The sequence below is a fragment of the Gopherus evgoodei genome, chromosome 2, assembly GCF_007399415.2.
Source record: "Gopherus evgoodei ecotype Sinaloan lineage chromosome 2, rGopEvg1_v1.p, whole genome shotgun sequence".
NCBI lineage: Eukaryota > Metazoa > Chordata > Testudines > Testudinidae > Gopherus > Gopherus evgoodei.
Window position 1 is genome coordinate 220,412,463 of NC_044323.1, and position 20,519 is coordinate 220,432,981.

A 20,519-nucleotide genomic window follows, 5' to 3' on the forward strand; every position below is an offset into this window, starting at 1 on the left:
CTAATAGAAAAACAGACTCTTTCAGTCCCATACTGCATCATCAAATTAGTCCCTTGCTGAGAAAATGGCAGCTCCTACCAATAGAGTCAGCACCAGAGACATTGAAGGGATACTGAAACAGCAGCAGGCATTTCTAAAATTTATTTTGGAAAATCATATGTTAATAATATCTTTATTTAATCAGTATTTACCTCTGTAAGATGGTGTCACTGATAACAGCTACCTTTCCTTATAACAATGACCCCGCCAATGTCCCAAATAATAAGCAAAGAATCCTGTGGCACCTTATAGACAACAGACGTTTTGGAGCATGAGCTTTCGTGGGTGAATACCCACTTCGCCAGATGCAAATAATAAGGGCTGTTTTGTAGCTTTGACTTCCCTTAACTCACATTTATCACATGGCTACTTCATCTCTCTGCTACTCTCCAAAAGAAAGTCACCTCACTGATCACTGAGGCCCCACTTACCTGGACAACTGAAAAATGTGTCCATTTTAAGAGGTTAAAATACTATTCTGCGTGGCTTGATGTGTTTAATAGAAGTGCATTCCACTGATTGTTGTTGGAGCTTGTCTTGCATGTGACTTCATGACTCTTACACTTCAATCCTGCGAACACACATACATGTGCTTGTATTTACATATAATATGAGTCATCCCATTGATTTCAGTGAGATCATTCATGTATGTTCATTAAACACTCTCTAAATGTTTGCAGGATTGGGGTCTCAATACACAGTAGTGAGCAGGTGATGCACCAGAAAGATACTACGATAGGTGTCCTAAAATTAGAGCGCTATGGAGGAAAAAAGAAATGTTTGTGATTCACCCCTTTTAAGTCACAGTCAGGGATTGATCCTTGGTATGGTATGAATTACAGACTCATAGGAATTTCAGTCTTCTCCTAGCTGGAGGAAAAGTTCTTTTGGTTGCATTTGATATTACAATAAATGTTTGGTGTAACGAGGGAAAGGTTAGGTAGTTACCAAGGTTTGAATGCCTTGGAGTGAGAAGCAAAACCACTATGATTATTTTTCAAACATTTGCAGTAGGTGTTAACTAGGAAGCCCTTTTCCAGTCCCATTGCGCTGGTCAGATAGATCTCCAACCAGATACAATGGAGATTAGGAAGGTATGATAAATTATATCAGATAAGCATTATATTTTATCACATTCGGTCAACTTTCCTTCTCAACAAAAGGGTAGGTCTATGGAGGCAAATTCAAGTACTCATTACTTCTGTTAGAGAATGACAACATATTAAAATGAACATATCGTTAACTTTTAGCATTTTCCTGTGTAACTACCCTGCATGGTAATTCTAATCATGGAGTTTAAGGCTTGAAGGGACCACCTGACCATCTAGTTTGACCTCTAATTCGCTGTCATGCTCTGAACCTTTTAGGAGACAGCAGAGAAATTTAATATGTATGATACCCCATTAAAATTGTTTTCTTGTTTCTTCTTTTAGATTCAACTTTCAAAAATTGGGCCACCTTTTATTATCAAGAGTCAACCTGTTTCAAAACCAGAACCTAGGGTTTCCCAGAGTACCTCAGTCAGCAGCGGGAGGAACACTGGGGCTAGAACTCTTGCAGATATCAAGGCAAGAGCTCAGCAAGCTAGAGCCCAGAGAGAGGCTGCAGCCGCAGCTGCTGTGGCAGCAGCTGCAAGCATAGTCTCTGGATCAATGGGGAGTCCCTGCGAAGGTGGGAAGACAAGAACACTGGCACACATCAAGGAGCAAACAAAGGCCAAACTATTTGCAAAGCATCAAGCCAGAGCCCACTTACTCCAGACCAGTAAAGAAGCGAAGTCGCAGCTCAATTCAAAGGAATGTCCTTCATCCATAGAAACCTCGACTCCTTCTGACACAAAGATTGAAGTTTCTACTGGTGTCATTATAGTTAATCCTAACTGCAGGTCTCCTAGCAACAAGTCTGCTCACCTCCGGGAGACTAACACTTTACTGCAGCAGTCACTTAACACAGCTGCATTGCCAGAAACTGCTACGGACGTATCTGTGCACAGTTCTGATGAAAACATACCTATGCCACATTTGTGTGAGAAAATTATCTCATCTACCTCCACTGAAAATAACAATGTGCCAGTGCTTTATAGTAAAAATTCAGTCCCTGCATCTGTTTGCAGCACTGCTATGTCGGGAACAATTCAAGAACTTCCCTTTGCAAGTTCTCTTGATAAATCCTCTGTTTTAATGTCTGTTGACAGTACAAACACAACAATTTCGGCTTGTAATGTAAACATGCTGAAATCTACCCAAGGGATTGATACTCCATGCATTGCCATTGTACCAAAATGTATTGATAACACTATTGTTCCAGCCTCAATAGACAGTACAGTCTTATCAAATTCAAGTGATGAGAAAAGGTTGCCAGTATCAAGTAGCAGTGCAAATAATGCAGTCTCCAGTCAATATACCACTGTGCCAACTTCGTCCATTGCAAGTAATTTGCCAAATCATCTCCCAGGTAGTTCTGTATTGATTCCCCCAGTGGGGACTACTACTAGATTTTCTTCTGATAAGATAGCCATAACTGGATGCAGTGAGCAAAGTACTGTATCCATTAACACTACTGTTAGAGCAGCTTTAAGCTGCAGTGATGTGGCTGCAGTAGTAGATTCTGTTGCAAGGCCACCCGTTTCAATGTTTACTGGTAATATGGTGACAATAAGTTCTTATGACAACACTGCTAAATTAAGTGCTGACAACTTGGAAAAAAATTCTGGACTACGAAACCGAATAGATCTGTCCAGTAAATCTCAGCCAGTGAGCTTTACACAAACAGCCATGAACAGGTCTATACCTTGTAAAGTCATTGTTGACCACACTACGACATTAAATAACAATTTGTCGCTGGCTGCTTCCATTGAAAATGCAGAAAACAGCATAGATCTGCAGAGCAGACTTGTGAGGGCAGAAACTGCCTTACAAAATATAGCATGCCCTCAGGTGTCTGTAATAAGCAGGCCTGAAATAGTCAGTAATGAAAGCCTTGAGCACAGTTCCAGCTTCATAACTGTTACAGCGAAACAAGAGGGCAAAACCTTGCAGGCAGCTTGTACAAGTCTTCAAGAAGTGCCTCTTACTCCTCAAGATAAATTAATTGACTTTGTTGCCCCCGGCCAAGGTTTTGTGGAGCAGTTACGAGGTCCTTCAGCCTTTAAAAGTGAAGCAGATGCTGCCTGTGTCAATCAGTATAACACTAATAACAGAATTTGCTGGCATGATGAAGAGGCAATGCACACAGACCAGCCAATGGTCAGCCATCTTAACCCAAACAAGCATAAAGAATATACAGAGCAAAACTGTTTAAAAAATGTCAAAACTGAACCTTCAAGTTACACGCAAATGTCAGAGTTGCAGTCAAGGAGTCTTATGACAAGCATTGCTGTTCCTGTTAAATCAGAAACTACTGAATCTGATAAGTGCTTTAGGATGGACACTGAGGATTTTACCGGACCTAAAATGCCTAGCCAGACTGCAGAAATAGCCACAAGTGCACAGCCAACACAGACCTCCAAGGCATCTGCTACGGATTCCATGGAGGACTCTTTGTCATTGTCGACAGAAACCCTAAAAAGAGTTACAAGTGCTGGAAGCTCTAGCTGTCGTTTGTCATCAGTTGAGGCTAACAATCCTCTAGTGACACAGTTACTGCAAGGCAACCTGCCTTTGGAAAAAGTGCTGCCGCAGCCCAGATCAGGAGCCAAACTAGAAATTAACAGGCTTCCCTTGCCTTTGCAAACTACCTCAGTGTGTAAAACATCAGCATCTGAGAGAAGTATAGTTGAAAATCCTTCCAGCTCACCCAATCCAGATGGTAAAGGATTTACAGCAGGCAGCATAGCCCCACTACAAATTAGAAAGCGTGAAAACCATCCAAAGAAGCGGATGGCCAGGACTGTGGGGGAGCACACTCAAATGAAATGTGAGCTTGGGAAGGTATCAGTGGACACAGATGTTAAAGTGGCTCCTTGTGTGATCAGTTCCAGCATGAATCAACTAGGGCATGGTCAGCCATTTAAACAAGAGTGGCTGAACAAACATGCAGTTCAGAACAGAATTGCTCACAGTCCAGAGATCAAGCAGCAGAAGAGGCCACTGCCTTCATGCAGTTTCCAACAGAACTTATTTCACATTGACAAAAACGGCAGTTTTCATGCAGAAGCTAGTACCTCACACAGACAGCATTTTTACCAAATGTCCATGGCTGCAAGAGGCCCCATTCCTACGGCAGCTTTGTTGCAAACTACTTCAAAAGTCCCATCTGTCTGCAATGCTTTTGCTTTCAGTAGGCACCTGGAACAGAAGGGTTTGGGAGAGGTCAGCATTTCTGCAGCAGCTCACCAGCTGAGGCTAGGAAGTGTTTTTTCCCCTAATATTCAAATTAAGGAAGGTGATGACATTGCTAGTGCCTCACAAACTCTCCAGAATAAAACATTAGTGCATCCTCTTCCTCCTCCCCCTATTCCAAACGCAGAAGTTGCATCTGATCAAAAACAACTGACAGTTACTATGGAAACCACTAAAAGACTTAGTTGGCCTCAGCCAGCAAGCATCTGTAGCAATATAAAATCTGAACCTGTTTCTTTTGAGGAAGGTTTAAGCAGCAGCTGCGAACTAGGCATAAAACAAGCTTCCTACGATCAGAATGAAGTAAAAGAACAGTTAAAAGCATTTGCATTAAAAAATGCAGATTTCTCTTCCTATTTACTTTCTGAGCCACAGAAGCCTTTTACCCAATTAGCGACGCAGAAAATACAAACACAGCACCCACAGCAGCAGCAGCTCTGTGGAAGTTATCCAACTATACACTTTGGTAGCACAAGCTTCAAAAGGGCAGCATCTGCGATTGAAAAATCTATTGGAATTTTGGGAAGTGGCTCAAATACTGCTACAGGTCTGTCTAATCAAAACGTTCCGATTCCGGTTCAGAAATTTGCTGACAGCAGCAATGCAGATGAACTGGAACTGAAATGCTCTTGCAGGCTGAAAGCCATGATAGTGTGCAAAGGCTGTGGAGCCTTCTGCCATGATGACTGCATAGGCCCTTCAAAACTGTGTGTAGCTTGTTTAGTTGTACGGTAGAAACTGAGTCAAAGATGCAGTATCCCTTCTCAGCATGGGAGAACAGAACAAAGAAGTGGAGAAATTGTAACATTTTAGGCCATTTTTTTTCTGGTGATGCTTTGTTTCAGAATTTAGTTATTTCTGCTTGCATGACATTCCCTGGAAAGAAGAAGAAACTGTTAGAATTTCTTTTAAAAAAAATAACAAACTTGTTACTAAGCTACTATGAGCTTCCTTGTTGTCTAAAAGAAAAGATATTAACATGTCATTCCTAGCTTCTGTTTGTTTGCACACAGTGCAGCACACTATTTCCCCACTTATCTATTATGATAGCAGACCCTCTAGGTTAAGAATAACAGGTTAGTTGTATTCTCATGATTTCTAACTGCTGGGGTACTGCAGGTGCGGAGATAACAAGATGACTAACAAATTGAGTAAAGACTGCTTTGGGTAAAGTAGCTTGGTGTTCTGTTACAAATCACCTTCAGAGCTACTAAATTGACTTGCAATTTTTCTAATGATTGCTTTCTTGAACCCACCTTTACCATCCATAACTTATAGACGGTCAACCTAACAAAAGAAGGAGACTTTAGACAGATTTAATTAAAGGAGTTTGCTCACTCCTACACAAAGCATTATGGAGGTAAAGTTTTAATTGTCAGCTGTTCTTGTTGATTCCCTGAGAATTAGATTTGTAAATGTGGTTTGATTAGCTGGACCATGTCTAGAATCTTCTTGGCTTTAATGGAGTGTAGAGGAAGTAACGACTTCTCTTAGAGAACTGAGCAACCTCTCCTTTTCCCTCTTCCCCAAACCTCCCCTGTACACCTATTGAGCTATCTATCCCAAGCACATATATGGGTCAGATCTAGGTAACAAACAGGTTCTGGATTTCAATAGCATTTCCATGGCCTAAGGTTGATCCTAAGGTATAACTAATGATTTGAGGACAGATTATAATTGTGTTGAAAATCAGTTATTTCCTCTTCTATATGATTTACTATCTATTTAAATATGTTTAAGTTTTGACTTTTGTAAAAACTTATTTTCAAAAATGACTTAACACTACCTTTTTTTGTTAAAGATTTCAGACCACTTGTAGTATCTTTTGGAGAGTTGAGAGTAAAGAGGTGTGTTTTTTTTAAAGGGATACTGCATCTTTTAAATAATCTTCAGTATTTATCCAGTACTGTATTTATGTTGAGGACCACAGCTGCATTCCAGGTGCATTAGTCACCATAGCATCAGAGGACAACAGCAGTTATTTTGAGGCCCTGTCCACCTAAAAGAAAAATATTATAAAGGGATGAAGCACATGCAGCTGTTGTGGACAGGAAAAAATCGTGCTGTTGTTTTTTACTCCAGATTCAAGAACACAATGTGCAGTCCGAGTACCCCCATACGATGACATGCAGCTGACAACCCAAACAAATATGAGCATAGAGAGCAATGTAATTTTTACCATTGCAGTAGAACCCCACTAATACATACACCTTACCATCTGCACAAAAAACAGACATTCTCTCCCTAGTTCTCAGTGAAACATGTAATAGCAGTGAGTTGAGGTCTCGTACTCCTCAGATTTTAGTATTTATACAAAACATATAACACTACACATTTACTGGTATATCCTGAAATATTAACATGAACATTAAAACTGTCAAATGAAAAAAGTACACTATATGATCCATTATACTTGTTTATTTATGATCTTTTCTTGCTTACTAATTTATAATTATTTAATTTATCAGTCTCCCTGGCATCAGTGCATATTAGTGAGGTTCTACCGTATATGCAAATCACATTTATTTTCTTTTGGGACCATTTTCACAAACACAAAATATACTATTCCTTTTGATTGTCTTTAAAAATTCGTTGGAACATTGTAGGAAGTACATTCCTGCCATAAGAAGTTCTGTGGTGCAACTAGAGTTCTGTTTTACTGTAGTAGTGACATCTAAGTATTAATTTTCGACGCCATGTGATCCAAAGCTATTAACGATTCCATTAACAAAATTGTTGCTGATACAGTAATATATTTTCTGTATACAAAAGCACTCCTTTATGAAAGGTCAAGATCCCACAGATTTTCCACTTTTTCAAGCCTTTCTGTGGAATGAAAAACAAATAAAAAATAAACAATTGAAAAGTAATTTCCAGTGGTATGCTGATGGCTACCCAAATGGGAGCTATGATGATCACATGGGTAAACATGAGTATATTGTAGTCATGTATACCAAACCATATTTAAGGAGACTTCTGTATTGGACTTATATCCTGTTTCATTTACATATGGTAGAAGTAGAATTTATTCCATTAAATAAAAGGATTGGCCAGTTCTTAGAATCATGATAACCTGTGTTTATATGAACCCTCTGAGAGCTGGGAATCTTTTTACTTCTGGCTCAGAATCCCTTGTCCACAGCATGTATCAGTATCTGTTTTTACTTGCAACTTGAAATATATTCTACCCATGACTGACATGGTATTGAAAGAAAATGCAGCATCCAAAAATGTTTTATTTTGAATGACAGATGAGAGAGTAAACAATATGATGTAATACGAATTCATATCAATGGCATCTTTGTACTGTGGTTGCAGTTTGCATATTTGAGATAAGATAAAATGTTATATGAAACTGCTTTGGACAAAATGATGCTAAATAATATAACACAACTGGCCAAACCCCTTCACGGTGCTGCCATTGCACTGACTTCTATTTGACGTCAATGGAGTTGCTTTAGGAATGAATTTGACCCACTATTTAGAAACATCTGGTGAATGATGTAAGTGATTTATAGCCATGGTGTAAAATTCCAAAAGCACCTAACTGACTTAGGAGCCTGAGTCTCAATGACTTTTAATTTGAAAATGGGACTTACGTTCCTAAATCATGCAGGTGCTCTTGAAAATGGTACCCACCTATGGGCTTGTCTACATTACCGGCTGGGTCGATGGGCAGCGATTGATCCAGCGGGGGTCAATTTATCACATCTAGTCTAGACGCGATAAATCGACCACCAAGCGCTCTCCCATCAACTCCGGTGGCACTCCAGGGTGAGAGGGGCAGGCAGAGTCGACGGGGGAGCGTCAGCCATCAATTTACCAGTGAAGATACTGTGGTAAGTAGATCTAAGTATGTCGACTACAGCTACGTTATTCATGTAGCTGAAGTTGCATAACTTAGATTGATTCCCCCCGCCCCCTTAGTGTAGACCAGGCCTAAAATTATAACTGAATTTTGGGTTGCTCCTGGTTTTGTCTAATTTTGTCCCAATTTCAGTCCCCATATCACTCTGGTTTATTAGTGATCGTGCAGTTTGCACTGTTAAACATTTAAGATTTATGCACTGAAAAGTGGTGAGAATAAGCATTACTTAAGAAGACACCGCTGTGTATTTGCATGTGTCAGTCCATCCATCCTTCCTGCAGGAATAATTTACACATGCATTTTTGGAAAATATCCAAAGTTTTTTCCCTAGTTGCAGCACTTTTGGGAGAGAGGATGAAATACTTTTGTGCTCCTTCCTTCCTTTTTTTTTATCTGCTTATTTTTGAGGTGTGTCGTTAACATTAGGGCATTTGTAGTGTGTATGTTTGTCTGTTCCTGTGCAGAACTAATTTTCCAGTCAGAAATTCCTTTAGTTGAAATAATATAAAAAAATTGGTGAACTGGGCACTTCATTTCAGCATTCTGTTTACCTGCTGAGATTTAGCACGTGAAATGAATTAACGTAAAAATAAGGTTGAGCCATAAAGCAGAATTATATCCCTTTTCCTGATGAGAGCTCTGTGGGTAGGGTAAGCTACAGAATGTTCATATTTTTTTAAGATCCTGGAATTCTTTGCACAGTTTATAAACTGGTGCATATGGTGCTTTGTAATGCAGTTTCTGAAGTAAAATTATCTTATGCTGCACCTCCCTTCCCCTTACAAACACACGCACAATTTCAGAATAGTTATTGTAGCCTCTAGTTTAGCAGTTTTACCAAGGTGTGGTGAAGTACCAGGATGAACAGTCAAAAGCTCAAAAATGTCATCTAAAGGGATCATCTTAGCTGACACATGCGAACGGCCCTGCTTTAAACACTGAATGACTTTCTACAGTTTTGTGAAAGCAGCACAGCATTTTTTTCTGTGTTTCTGTAGGACTTTGGGGGAAAGCAAAAAATAATATTCAGTGTGGATAATCATGGACCTGTGTAGCTAAATGTTTCTGAATCTAAAAATCCTGTTGTCTTCAGTAATCATGCTTTTGTCACTGTAAAACCAACAAAAACATTTTTAGTCTAATTTAAAGGAGCTGCTTCTTTTATAGCACATAATATTTCTCTTTGTACTATATTTGATAGTTACAGAATAATTTAGTCTGTAGAATAACTTTGTCGTATTTGTACTGTTCATGAATGTTACAAGAAAAGTGCTTTACTTTGTTGCCATAATTCTCTTGTACTGCTGTAAAATATTTCTTCTGCTTTACAGAAACCTAACTCAACTCACAATTTCAGTACAGGGTTTTTTGTGTTTTTTATTTTGGTTTTGTTTTTTTTAATTTGTCAGTATTTTGAATGTTTACATCTTTTTTACATTAGCCATTCAATGCCTTTTTAGGGCAGTATTACTCCTGGAGTGTAACAGCAATGTGAAATCAACCCATATTTAACATGCATGAGAAACAGAGATTTAAGGGGGAAATCCCTAACATGCATAGATTTTCTTTTTAAATCAACATATGGAGAAATAAAAATCCTCCTTCAGTCCTCTACCAAAGAAAACATTATTCCCACAGGACAAGCTCAGAAATGGTTCTCTGAATTCTTGGAAGGGGGAGTAGTTGATTTCAGTGGGGTTACTATAATTTAATGCTGTTATGCTTGCTTTGTTACCTGACTAAATGTGACTGAGTGCAAGAAGCATTTTAACAATTTTTTTTAAAGACAGTGTTTTCTTTAGAAATCAGGGATCATGCTTTCTTTAATGGTGCTCTTCATTTTTTATTTAAAAAAACAAAAACAAAAAACATTTGTTGCCTACAAAAATGACCACTCACAAAACCATAAATTAAATACATTAAGTTGTCTCCATATTTTCTCTCTTCTCCCTCCCCTTTTTCCCTTCCTGCTCCCCTGAAAATAACAACATGGGCTTCAATATTATTCTGGAAAAAATAAAGAGATAAAATATATTTGCCATATGTTTTTCTTTTATGTTCAGTGCATTATGTGGGGTATTCTGTTTGGCTAGTTCATTGAACGCTCCAGTCAGTGAAGGAGAAACACAAGCGGAAAATCAAAAAGTTGATGATCATTTATTGTATGATTGAGACTGAGCAGTATCTGATATAGCATAGATATGACCATATTGAAATAATGAAAATAAAACTGGGTGTTAATACTTTGAGTTTTAAGTAGAAGATTTACAGAACATAAAGAGCAGATTAGCTGCGTTGTCTTTCAGTGCAACTCCTAGATATGTACTATGTATTTTGGGGAACCTGACTCTGTCAGCACATAGCACATCCTCTTGTGCTCTCCCCCCTCCCCTTTCCCACCAACAAAGAACAATTAAAAAGTCCATACCTCAGTGGCCCTTTGATAACAGGTTCCTAATTCAAGCCTGTTATCTAGTGATGAACCCAGAGTTGTCTTATAAACTGTGCTAGACCAACAGGAGATAGAAATAGAGTGGAGAATTAATTAAATTACAAACAAAATGTTTCTAGAACTTTTTCCTTTGAAAGAGCTTTGCAAACATAAGCCAGTTGTTAGGGTTGAGGGATAAGAGGGTGGACAGCAAGTAATTTTTTCACAGGCCTGCTCAAAAGTGCTAAGGCCAGCACTTCCTGAATCCCCAATGCCTTGCTGCACCTTTCCACAATTATTATTATTTGATTAGTGGTAGCACTTCAGGTCCTAAGTCATGTGTCAGGGCAACATTGTGCTAGGCACTGTACAAACAAAACAACAAAAAGACAGTGCCTGTCCTAAATAGTTGTTAATCTAATGACAGTTACTGTGATTCCCCCACCCACCTGACGTGCACTCCCACCTCCAGTTGTGCTTTACAGGTTATCCAAGTCTGCCAAGGGTCTCAGCCAGGGTCTTGCAAAGCTTGGGGCTAGCCTTCTTTTATTTAATACTAGTTGTTCAGCCATAGGCTGCAATAGTTTTTATCTTAACTCTTTAGGTGAATGGAGAAATTCAAATCAGAATTTCTGTACATTTTAAGAGCTACTGTACCTGTTTACTGTTGCACCTATGTTAATTTAAAAAACCTAAAATAGCTTTCTGCAAAATTTTATTTAAACTTTTAAAAATAACATTTTATAGTATTTTGTATTTCTAGAATGTCTTCTGTCTGCACATCCCACTCAGTGTTCCCCAAACAGTAATAAATTAGTCTTCACAACACTCTTGAATTATCCTCACTTTTACAGTTGGGGAAATTGAGCCCCAGAGAAATGAAATGACTTGCCAAGGTCACACAGGAAGTCCGCAGCAGAACTGAGGGAAAAATCATGTATCTTCTGCTTCCTAGACCTATGCTTTAACCAGAGGATTATTCTGTGTAAGTTTAAAATAAATTATGGATCGTTTTAAAATAAAGGACAATGGGGCTTAACTGTCTGACATAGTGGTGGCGAAGGGAGTGACAAGGAAAAACATTTGACTTTTAAAAAGCAGTGCAGTTTAATATTCCTGGAAAACTCGGGGAGCATGGGGCACTTCCACTGGAGCATGGGGCATTTGCAGGTTCAAACTAGTGTAAATGGTAGATTCTTTGTAACTGTAAGTGTTTAAATCATGATTAGAGGACTTCATTAACTCAGCCAGAGGTTAGGGGTCTATTAAGGAGTGGGTGGGTGCGGTTCTGTGGCATGCAAAGTGCAGGATGTCAGACTAGATCATGAAAAGTCTGAATCTACAGTGCAGCAGAGGTTAATATTTATCCTGATTCTTCAACATTGCTTTCTATTTATCCATAAAGAGATCTGTACTACCAGCAGATGGAGACAGGAGAAAATCTTGTGCAGATTGTCTGGGCAAGTAGAGTGCTCTTCTTTGAGTGCGTGCTCATGCTGATTCCATTTTAGGTGTTTGCGCACCAATGTGCAGTCATTGGAGAGTTTTGCCTTAGCAGTATCCATAGGATTGGCTGTGGCGCCCCCTTGAGTGCCATGCTCATGTGCTGATATATTAGGCACCACCATCTTTATACCCTCTCAGTTCCTTCTTACTGCCCGTGACAGTTGATCAGTGCACCTCATCTTGCGTTGCAAGAGCGTTAGCGGTTCTTTACAGCCCATCATCATGCAACAGGCCAATGCCTACTAGTGACCCCCCCACGACAGCTATTTGAAGTGCTTAGGGCAGTCCCATAGCAAGAACAATGGCAGAATCTGTAAACTATGCTCATGCTAACAGTGCATGCTAACTATTCACAAACAAATCACAGTGAAAGGGGGATTTGGGGGATGGGAGAAGAATGCATTAATATATTATAGGAATGGCTGAGATGCTCTCAGTTTCCTGGTAAAATGTCTTACTGGGATAAAATTTAGCGAAACAGTTTCCATACATCTCAGTCCTTCCTGTTCTTTGCCTGTGTCACGTAATAGTATAGCAACCTGTGGGCTTTAATACTTTGGTCTCATTTCGGTGGTTGGATTTGATGTGCAGATGCTGAGTGGCATCGGTGCCCTGTGTTGTAAAGAAGGTCAGTCTAGATGAGTTGGTGGTCTATTCTGGCTTTACATTCTATGACTGACACTGTAAATATTAACATAATGGCACAACTTCTCTGAAATACATGAGAGGCTGTTCTTCACACAGTCCTAAGCATCCAAGCAAAATTAGCTGAAGAAGTAACTATAATATAGCCATTAAGTAATTGTGATCATAATACAATCAAGTTAAACATTTCCCTAGTAGGGATTGTGCCGAAAGCTCTCGCACCAAACTTTAGGAAGACTACTTCAAAAAATAAGGAAGTTATGAATTAAGTGGCTGAACTGCTAACAAAAATATGCAATCTGTCTTTAAAATTACCTGATATACTGATTTTAAAATTAGCTGATAGAGGACTGGAGAATAACCAACATTGTATCTGTCTGTTAAATAGGCCCTAGTTGTAATTTTGGGAATACATACAAGTCATTTCAGTATCAAATAAATTAACTGGAGGTGAGCAATGAGGTGACATAATCTGTGGACAATACAAAATTAGGTTAGTTGAGATTATAGAATGTTTGGATTTATGGAATAACCTAAGAAAGCCTTTATATATATATATTTCTCAGTCACAACAGCAATATGGGTCTGATTCACAGCTGCTTTTCACCTTATGTAATTATTGACACTAGTGCAAAGTGGATGTAAAAGGCTATCAGATCACAATGGTCATGCTTGATGTCCACTTTGAACTCACATTACGCTGGTGCAAATGACTATACGAGGTGCAAAGGAGGGTGAATTGGACCCTCATACTTAATGATGTGACTTCTGGGCAGCTGATGCCAAAGGATTGCAACTGAGAAATAAAATAATAATACACAGGTATTCAGAGAATCTACTAAAAAAAAAATTGTGTGTGTGTTTTGATTGACTAGCTGTTTGCTTACAATGTGCTGATGTTGGATTTCAATCAGAATGACTGTGCAGAAGGAATACATAATGACCAGGAATCTCTGCGCACTTCACCAGTCAACCAAAGTGCAGAAGGATCACACTCAGGCTGTTGATAAAACTACAGTGCAGTAATGCCCCCTGTCAACTAGCCAAGGAGCAGCTTTTGCTGAAGAAGAAAAAATTATCATTACCTAGAAGAGCAGAACTCAGATTTGACAGACACTGTGTTGTAGAGGAAATGAATGTAAATAATACATTTTATAAATCATTATCTTAAAAAATCATTCTGATGTTGGATGCTGAGCATTCCTAGTAAATGTAAGTGCATTTTCAGGTATGGATTTTGTTGTAAATTTGTATTTTGAAATTATGAATAGTGAGGAAAAGTTTTATACAGGGCCTGACTGTTAGAGACATTTTTTCTTTGGGTATACTCAGTTTTGGATTATAATGTCCACTTTTAAAAATTTTAAATGTCCCTAGTGAGCTGTCTGTGTTTGCACCCACAAAGTAAGGCCCAGATTATAATGCCAAAGTGCACTCCATGAGTAGTCCTATTGAATTAAATGGGTATGCCTCGAATAAGATGTTACCCAATGTGAGTAAGTGTGCCACAATTCTATCCCTACGAAGCTGTGTCCACTCATCTTTATTATTAACTTCTTGCAGTTGCATTTGGATGTGAAATTGACTAGCAAAGGGTGGGTTGAAGCCTGGCTGAAAATCAGACCATAATGCTGGACATATATAGCTTAGGTTCAGATCAGTGGTAATGGTCTAAATCAACAGTAGGGATTTTATTAACCCTGTGATACAGGGATATGGATTTCCCTGTATATGCAGAAAAACTGGAATTGCAGGTCTAATGCAGCTATGGTTTGATCATCTGTTTCATTGCATTTCTCATTAGTCTTGTTGTTTGATTACTTGTCAAGTTCATTCTCTGAGCACAGAAACAGAAAGCTTCCTGCTTTCACTGTTTTCTCCAGAGTTACTTTTTGCTGTCTGTCTTACTGGTTCTTTTTTCTTCTGACTACACATGCAATATCTGTTAGTCTTAAGTCTAAAATACCAAATTCTGCCTTAGAGTAGACAGGGAAAAAAGCAGAAAACTATGACTGGGAGAGGAATTGCTGACCCCACTGTGACAGGTTGCTCCCCCCCCCCCTCCTTAGGGTGCCACCTGATGTACTGGAATACCGTTGAGTCCGCTTGTTCTGCCAGCCAGGACATCCTTTTTACCTGTCTTTGCTGAGCCAAGCTATTAAGCCTCTTCCAGCCCACACACAGGCAGGGTCACACCCAACTGCAGAATGACACAGACACTGAGATCGGCTCTGGGAAGACTCAGTTTAAGGGACTTGCCCCAGCACTCAGGTGTCCACCTCTCTTGGAGTGCACACCCAAAGGTATATTATGAAATCCACCCTCTCCCTCAATTTGGAGGAAGGTATGCACAGGGTCTTACCCTCCTTCCCCCCCAATTATTAATTGCATGAACAGGGTTATATCAGCGGTCAGCAACCTCTGGCAGTTTGTTTACCTGCCTCGTTGGCATGTTCGGTGGACCGCGGCTCCCACTGGCCATGGTCCGCCATCCCAGGCCAATGGGGGCGGCAGGCAGCAGTGTGGGCAAGGGATGTGTTGGCCACCGTGGGTCCTCAGGGCACTTCTGCGGCAGGTCCTAGAGCAGAAGGACCTCCTCCCGCTGAATTGCCTCCGAAGACATGGAGTAGAAGAAGCTCCGGGGACCCGGGACCCGTGAGAGTTTTCCGGGGCCCCCGGAGTGAGTGAAGAACCCCGCTCCAGGGGCCCCCAAAAACTCTTGTGCCCCACATGCCCACCCCTCTGGGCAGCCCTGCCATATCATAAGCATATTTTCATAAAGAATATGGAGTGAGACATCACATTTGTTTTCTGCATAATCTAAGTTTGACTTTTTCATGAATCAAAACATTCAAAGTATAAGTACTTCCACAGTGTCCTTATTAATGCAGCCACTTCTCATGTCTCCTTTCCTTCTCTGCTCCTCTTTCCTCTCTCTCTCCTTCATAGCTGCTTTTCACCTTGCTATCCTTTCAAACTGTGGCCACTTCTGTATATCTTCAGCGTGTGCCGTGAGCCTCTTCTGTTACATATGCTTCACCTGAGCTGGTTCCTCAATTCTTTTTTACCAGGTTTGCTGGCCTCCTCACTGTCACTCCCATTCTGGAAGTGGCAGAGGATTTTGGTCTTTCAGAGTATGTCTACACTGGAATTAAAAAGCCATGGCGGCCTATGCCAGCTGACTCTGGCTCAGGAGGCTGTTTAATTACAATGTAGGTGTTCAGGCTCAGCCTGAACCTCTGCTGTGAGACAGGAGGGTCCCAGAGCTTTGGCTGGAGCCCAGGCCTGAATGTCTACATGGCAATTAAGCTGCCCCCTAGCCTGAGCCCCTCAATCCCAAATCAGCTGGCATGGGCCAGCCGCAGGTGTCGAATTGCAGTTTAGATATATCATACCCTTAGGGTATGTCTATACACTGTTTTGGAACCCACGAGAGCAAACCTCCCAGCCTGCATCAAATACACTCCAGCTAGCAGGGCTCACTGTGCACTCTAAAAATAGCTGTGGAGACACTGCTTTGAAGGTGCAACTCAGGCTCTGAAGCCTAGAGAAGGGGGTGGCCTTGGCTGGGAGGTTCACCCCTGCAGGCTCAAAAATGCTGTGTAGACACATACCTTTAGAGTATATCTTCATGGTGAATAATTCAGGAATAGCTATTCCGGATTAACTCCTTCTGTGGATACTCCAGAATAAAAGTGTCCATATATGGAGTTAATCCGGAATAGCTATTCCACTTTAAATTTACACCCTATATCAATCTGAATTAATTGATCTGTGTAGATAAACCCTTAATATAGGTCCCTACTATCACCAATCTCTCACTGCTGCTTATACTTAAAGAATGGTAGGTGGAAGCCCAGAGCATGGTATTTTGGAGAGCAGAGATGGTTCCTATATGGACTGGTGTGTTAAACCAGTAAAATAACCACTATGCACACCCACGTATGCTGTACCATCTTAGCTTGAGCTCTGGTTACATAGTTTTGTTTCCTGAGCACTGTCATATGACACTGGTAAAGAATGACAAAAAATATTGCTTTCTTCCAGCATTGAACTAGAAACTTTATTTGAATAAGAACAAAGCTATTCTGTCTCTTTCCCACTCCCACTGTCTTTCATTATAGAGCTTCTGATAGAAGCTTTTCTAGCCCTTGTGCCTTGCTCCCTGCTACATATTTAAAGAATCAATACCTGTATCCTTGCAGGTCCTAATATAATATTTAATATTATTGGATTATACCAGCCACAAGAAAATAAAATCTCATCAGTTTCTGTCAAAAGGGTGTGCAATGAAGAAAGAAGTGGAAATCTTCACTTGATAAATATACCTTTCATGCCATCTATGGCCTTTGTAAGGAAATGTGTACTTAAATAAGTTATGTAAAGTAAACAAACTGTCTTCCCGGTAATTTATCTCCACAACCCATCTATCAGTCCTGCCAGTTAGTGATTAACTGACTAGCCAAAAAAACCTAACACCATTTGCTTGAGCTTCAGAATGATGTATGATATATCCAAATGGGGTCAGTCAGAATCATTATTTTTCAGTGGATAAGCAGAGGGTTAAAGGTTTTATTATAAAAATAGAAAATTAATTTAGAATTTTGATAAGTGTAAGTTTCTTGGGTAAAACTCACTTAACATAATAAAAGGCATATAACTTGAGGGAAAACTATTTAATTTACCCTTAAATGACTTAGGCACCACATAGGCATCATAATTGCTAATAAGGTTAAATTGTCTTTCCTGAAGTGCATGCTGAATGAGGCAAGCCTCCTCATAATTTTCACTTCTTTTTGATACCTTGCTATAGATGTGGCAGAGGTGACTGGACTCAGGAAGGTTTATTTAAATAGAGATGCAGATATAAAAAGCAACTTTTAAATGGCCAATCACAAGTTATCTATAACTGATTCTAAGTAACCTAGTCCTTGGGTTCTCAATTTTATCAAGACATTTGGAATTAGAATTGCAATATTAAAATAACGTCTCAAAATCAAAAGTTTTACTGATGGAGCGCTGTCCTAGACTAAAGATATCAGAAGGCTGATAGTGAATACATTTGATATCCTTAATTTTTGTGCTCCTTTTCATTACTTTAGCTATCTATATAAACTTAATAAATCTCCCTTAATAGAATAAACATGAAGAGTTTTAAATTGATGGCTAAATTTACCAGTTACATCATTTTTAGATGCATATGTCATTTTTAAGCACATGGCTTGCTTGCCCTGCATTTATCCATTTTATGGACTAAAATGTGCTTTTAAGAATGGCATCTGAAGCTGTGCCTGCAAAGTTGTTTGTACACATAATCTGTGTTTATTTAAAGAAATGGACATTATCTCATGTAAATCAAGTAACTGCATATCTAATGTAGTGTACAAATGCTGGTTTCATGCAAAATCTGCAGGCATAATCCTAAAAGCCAATTTGAAAATCTAACTCTTCAATATATTACCATTAAATTTACTAGTGTGTATGTTTTGCTTGTTTAATAAATTACATGCATCTTTTACTGATGATATATAAGACTGGTTAGATAAAAACTGGTGCATGTCTAAAACAATTTGTAATAGGATCATAAAATAATATATAATATTAAAAGGGGAAGCTGATAACTTTAATGTATATTAATTGCTAGGAATTGTAGAAAATCAATAAGGGAAGCAAAAGGACACAAGGCAACATCTATGGCCAGCAGAGTTGAGAACAATAAAAAGGAGAGTTTGGCTGTATTAAAAACAAAAGGTATCCTAACAATAGTATTTATAACTCAATGAAAATGGTAGATAATCCAGAAAAGGCAGAAGTGTTCAATAAATATTTCTGTTCTCTGTTGGGAGAAAAAGTCAGATGCTATATTAATATCATGCAATAATAATCATTTTGAAATATTTTCCATTCCAACAGTAACTCAACAGGTTGTTAAACACCAGCTTCTGAAGTTAGACATTTTTAAATCATCAGGTCCAGATGACTTTTAGTCAAGAGTTATAAAGGAGTAGGCCTAGGAGCTCTCTGGATTGTCAATGTTGATTTTTAATAAGTTTTGAACACAGGGGAAGTTCCAGAAGACCAGAAGAAAGCAAATTTTATGCCAATATTTGAACCATGTAAAAGGGAATTGTTGGTCTATCAGCATGATGTCTATCCTAGGCAAAATAATGGAATAGCTAAAAGGGGATTTGCCTGACACAACAAATTACGGATGATGAAATATTTATTGCCAATCAACATGAGTTTATGGAAAACAGATTTTGTCAAACTAACTTGATATCTTTTTTGATGGTATTTCAAGTTTGATAAAAGTAAAGTATTTAGACTTCTGTAGGACATTTGATTTGTCATTGTATGATATTTTGATGTAGAAACTAGAACTATATAAAATCAGCATGGCATATATTAAATAAATTAAAAACTGGCAAACTGATACATCTCAAAATATAACTGTAAATGGGAAAAATTTATCTAACGAGTGTGTTTCTAGTGGGGTCCAGCAGGTTGGTTCTTGGCCCTAGGCTATTTAACATATTTTTTCAAAGACCCCGAAGAAAATATAACATGATTACTAATAAAGTTTGCATGTGACACACAAATTGGGGAGAAGTAAATAATGAAGAGGACAGGTCACTGATGTAGAGTGATCTGGCTCACTTGGTAAACTGCAAGCAAAAAAAAAATGTTTCAATGTGGCCAAATATAAGCTTATACATTTAGGAAGAAAGAATGTAGGCTATAATTACAGGATGGGGTATTTGGGGGTCATGTGGGATAATCAACTGAACCTGAATTCACAGTGCAATGCCCTTGGCCAAAGGGCTAATGTGATACTTGGGTGTATAAACTGGGGAATATTGAGTAGCAGTAAAGAGGTTATATTATCTCTGAGTTTAGCACTGGTACAGGTGTGACCACTATGGGATACTGTGTTCAGTTCTGTCGTCCACAATTCAAGAAGAATGTGATAAATCATTGAGTTTTCAAAGAAAAACCACAAGAATGATTAAAGATTGGAAAACCTGCCTTATAATGATAGTCTTAAAGAGTTCATTCTATTTAGTTTAACAAAGAGAAAGTTAAGGGGGAGAAGAACAGGAGTATTTGTGGCACCTTAGAGACTAACAAATTTATTTCAGCATAAGCTTTCATCGGCTACAGCTCACTTCTGCGAAAGTTTATGCTGAAATAAATTTGTTAGTCTCTAAGGTGCCACAAGTACTCTTGTTCTTTTTGTGGATACAGACTAACACGGCTGCTACTCTGAAACCTGTCATTAAGGGGGAGAGTTGATCACATAAGAACTTACATTGGGGACAGAAATTTGATAACAGAGAAATCTTCAATCTAGTAGAGAAGGGTACAATGTGATACAATGGCTGGAAGCTAAAGCTAGACAAATTCAGACTAGGAATAAGTTGCTTATTTACTTTCTCCACACCAGTTATGATTTTATAGTCCTCTATCATATCCCCCCTTAGTCATCTCTTTTCCAAGCAGAAAAGTCCCAGTCTTATTAATCTCTCCTCATACGGCAGCCGTTCCAAACCCCTAATCACTTTTGTTGCCCTTTTCTGAACCTTTTTCAATTCCAATATATCTTTTTTGAGATGGGGCGACCACATCTGCACGCAGTATTCAGGATGTGGACGTACCATGGATTTATATAGAGGCAATATGATATTTTCAG

General features: G+C 39.0%; 1 protein-coding gene across 9 annotated transcripts in view; it reads left to right on the forward strand.

Annotated features, from left to right (window-relative positions):
- Nucleotides 1–10,281, forward strand: part of ASXL3 (ASXL transcriptional regulator 3) — a 147,884-nt gene extending 137,603 nt beyond the window's left edge. For 5 of the 9 annotated variants that reach the window (XM_030553000.1, XM_030553001.1, XM_030553004.1 and 2 more), the window contains one exon: nucleotides 1,473–5,114. In XM_030553000.1, the coding sequence (XP_030408860.1) occupies nucleotides 1,473–5,114 (3,642 nt within the window). Of the gene's footprint in view, nucleotides 1–1,472 lie in introns of all 9 variants that reach the window. The other 4 variants (XM_030552999.1, XM_030553006.1, XM_030553007.1 and 1 more) reach the window with 1 other exon arrangement.
- Nucleotides 10,282–20,519: the final 10,238 nt, after the last annotated feature.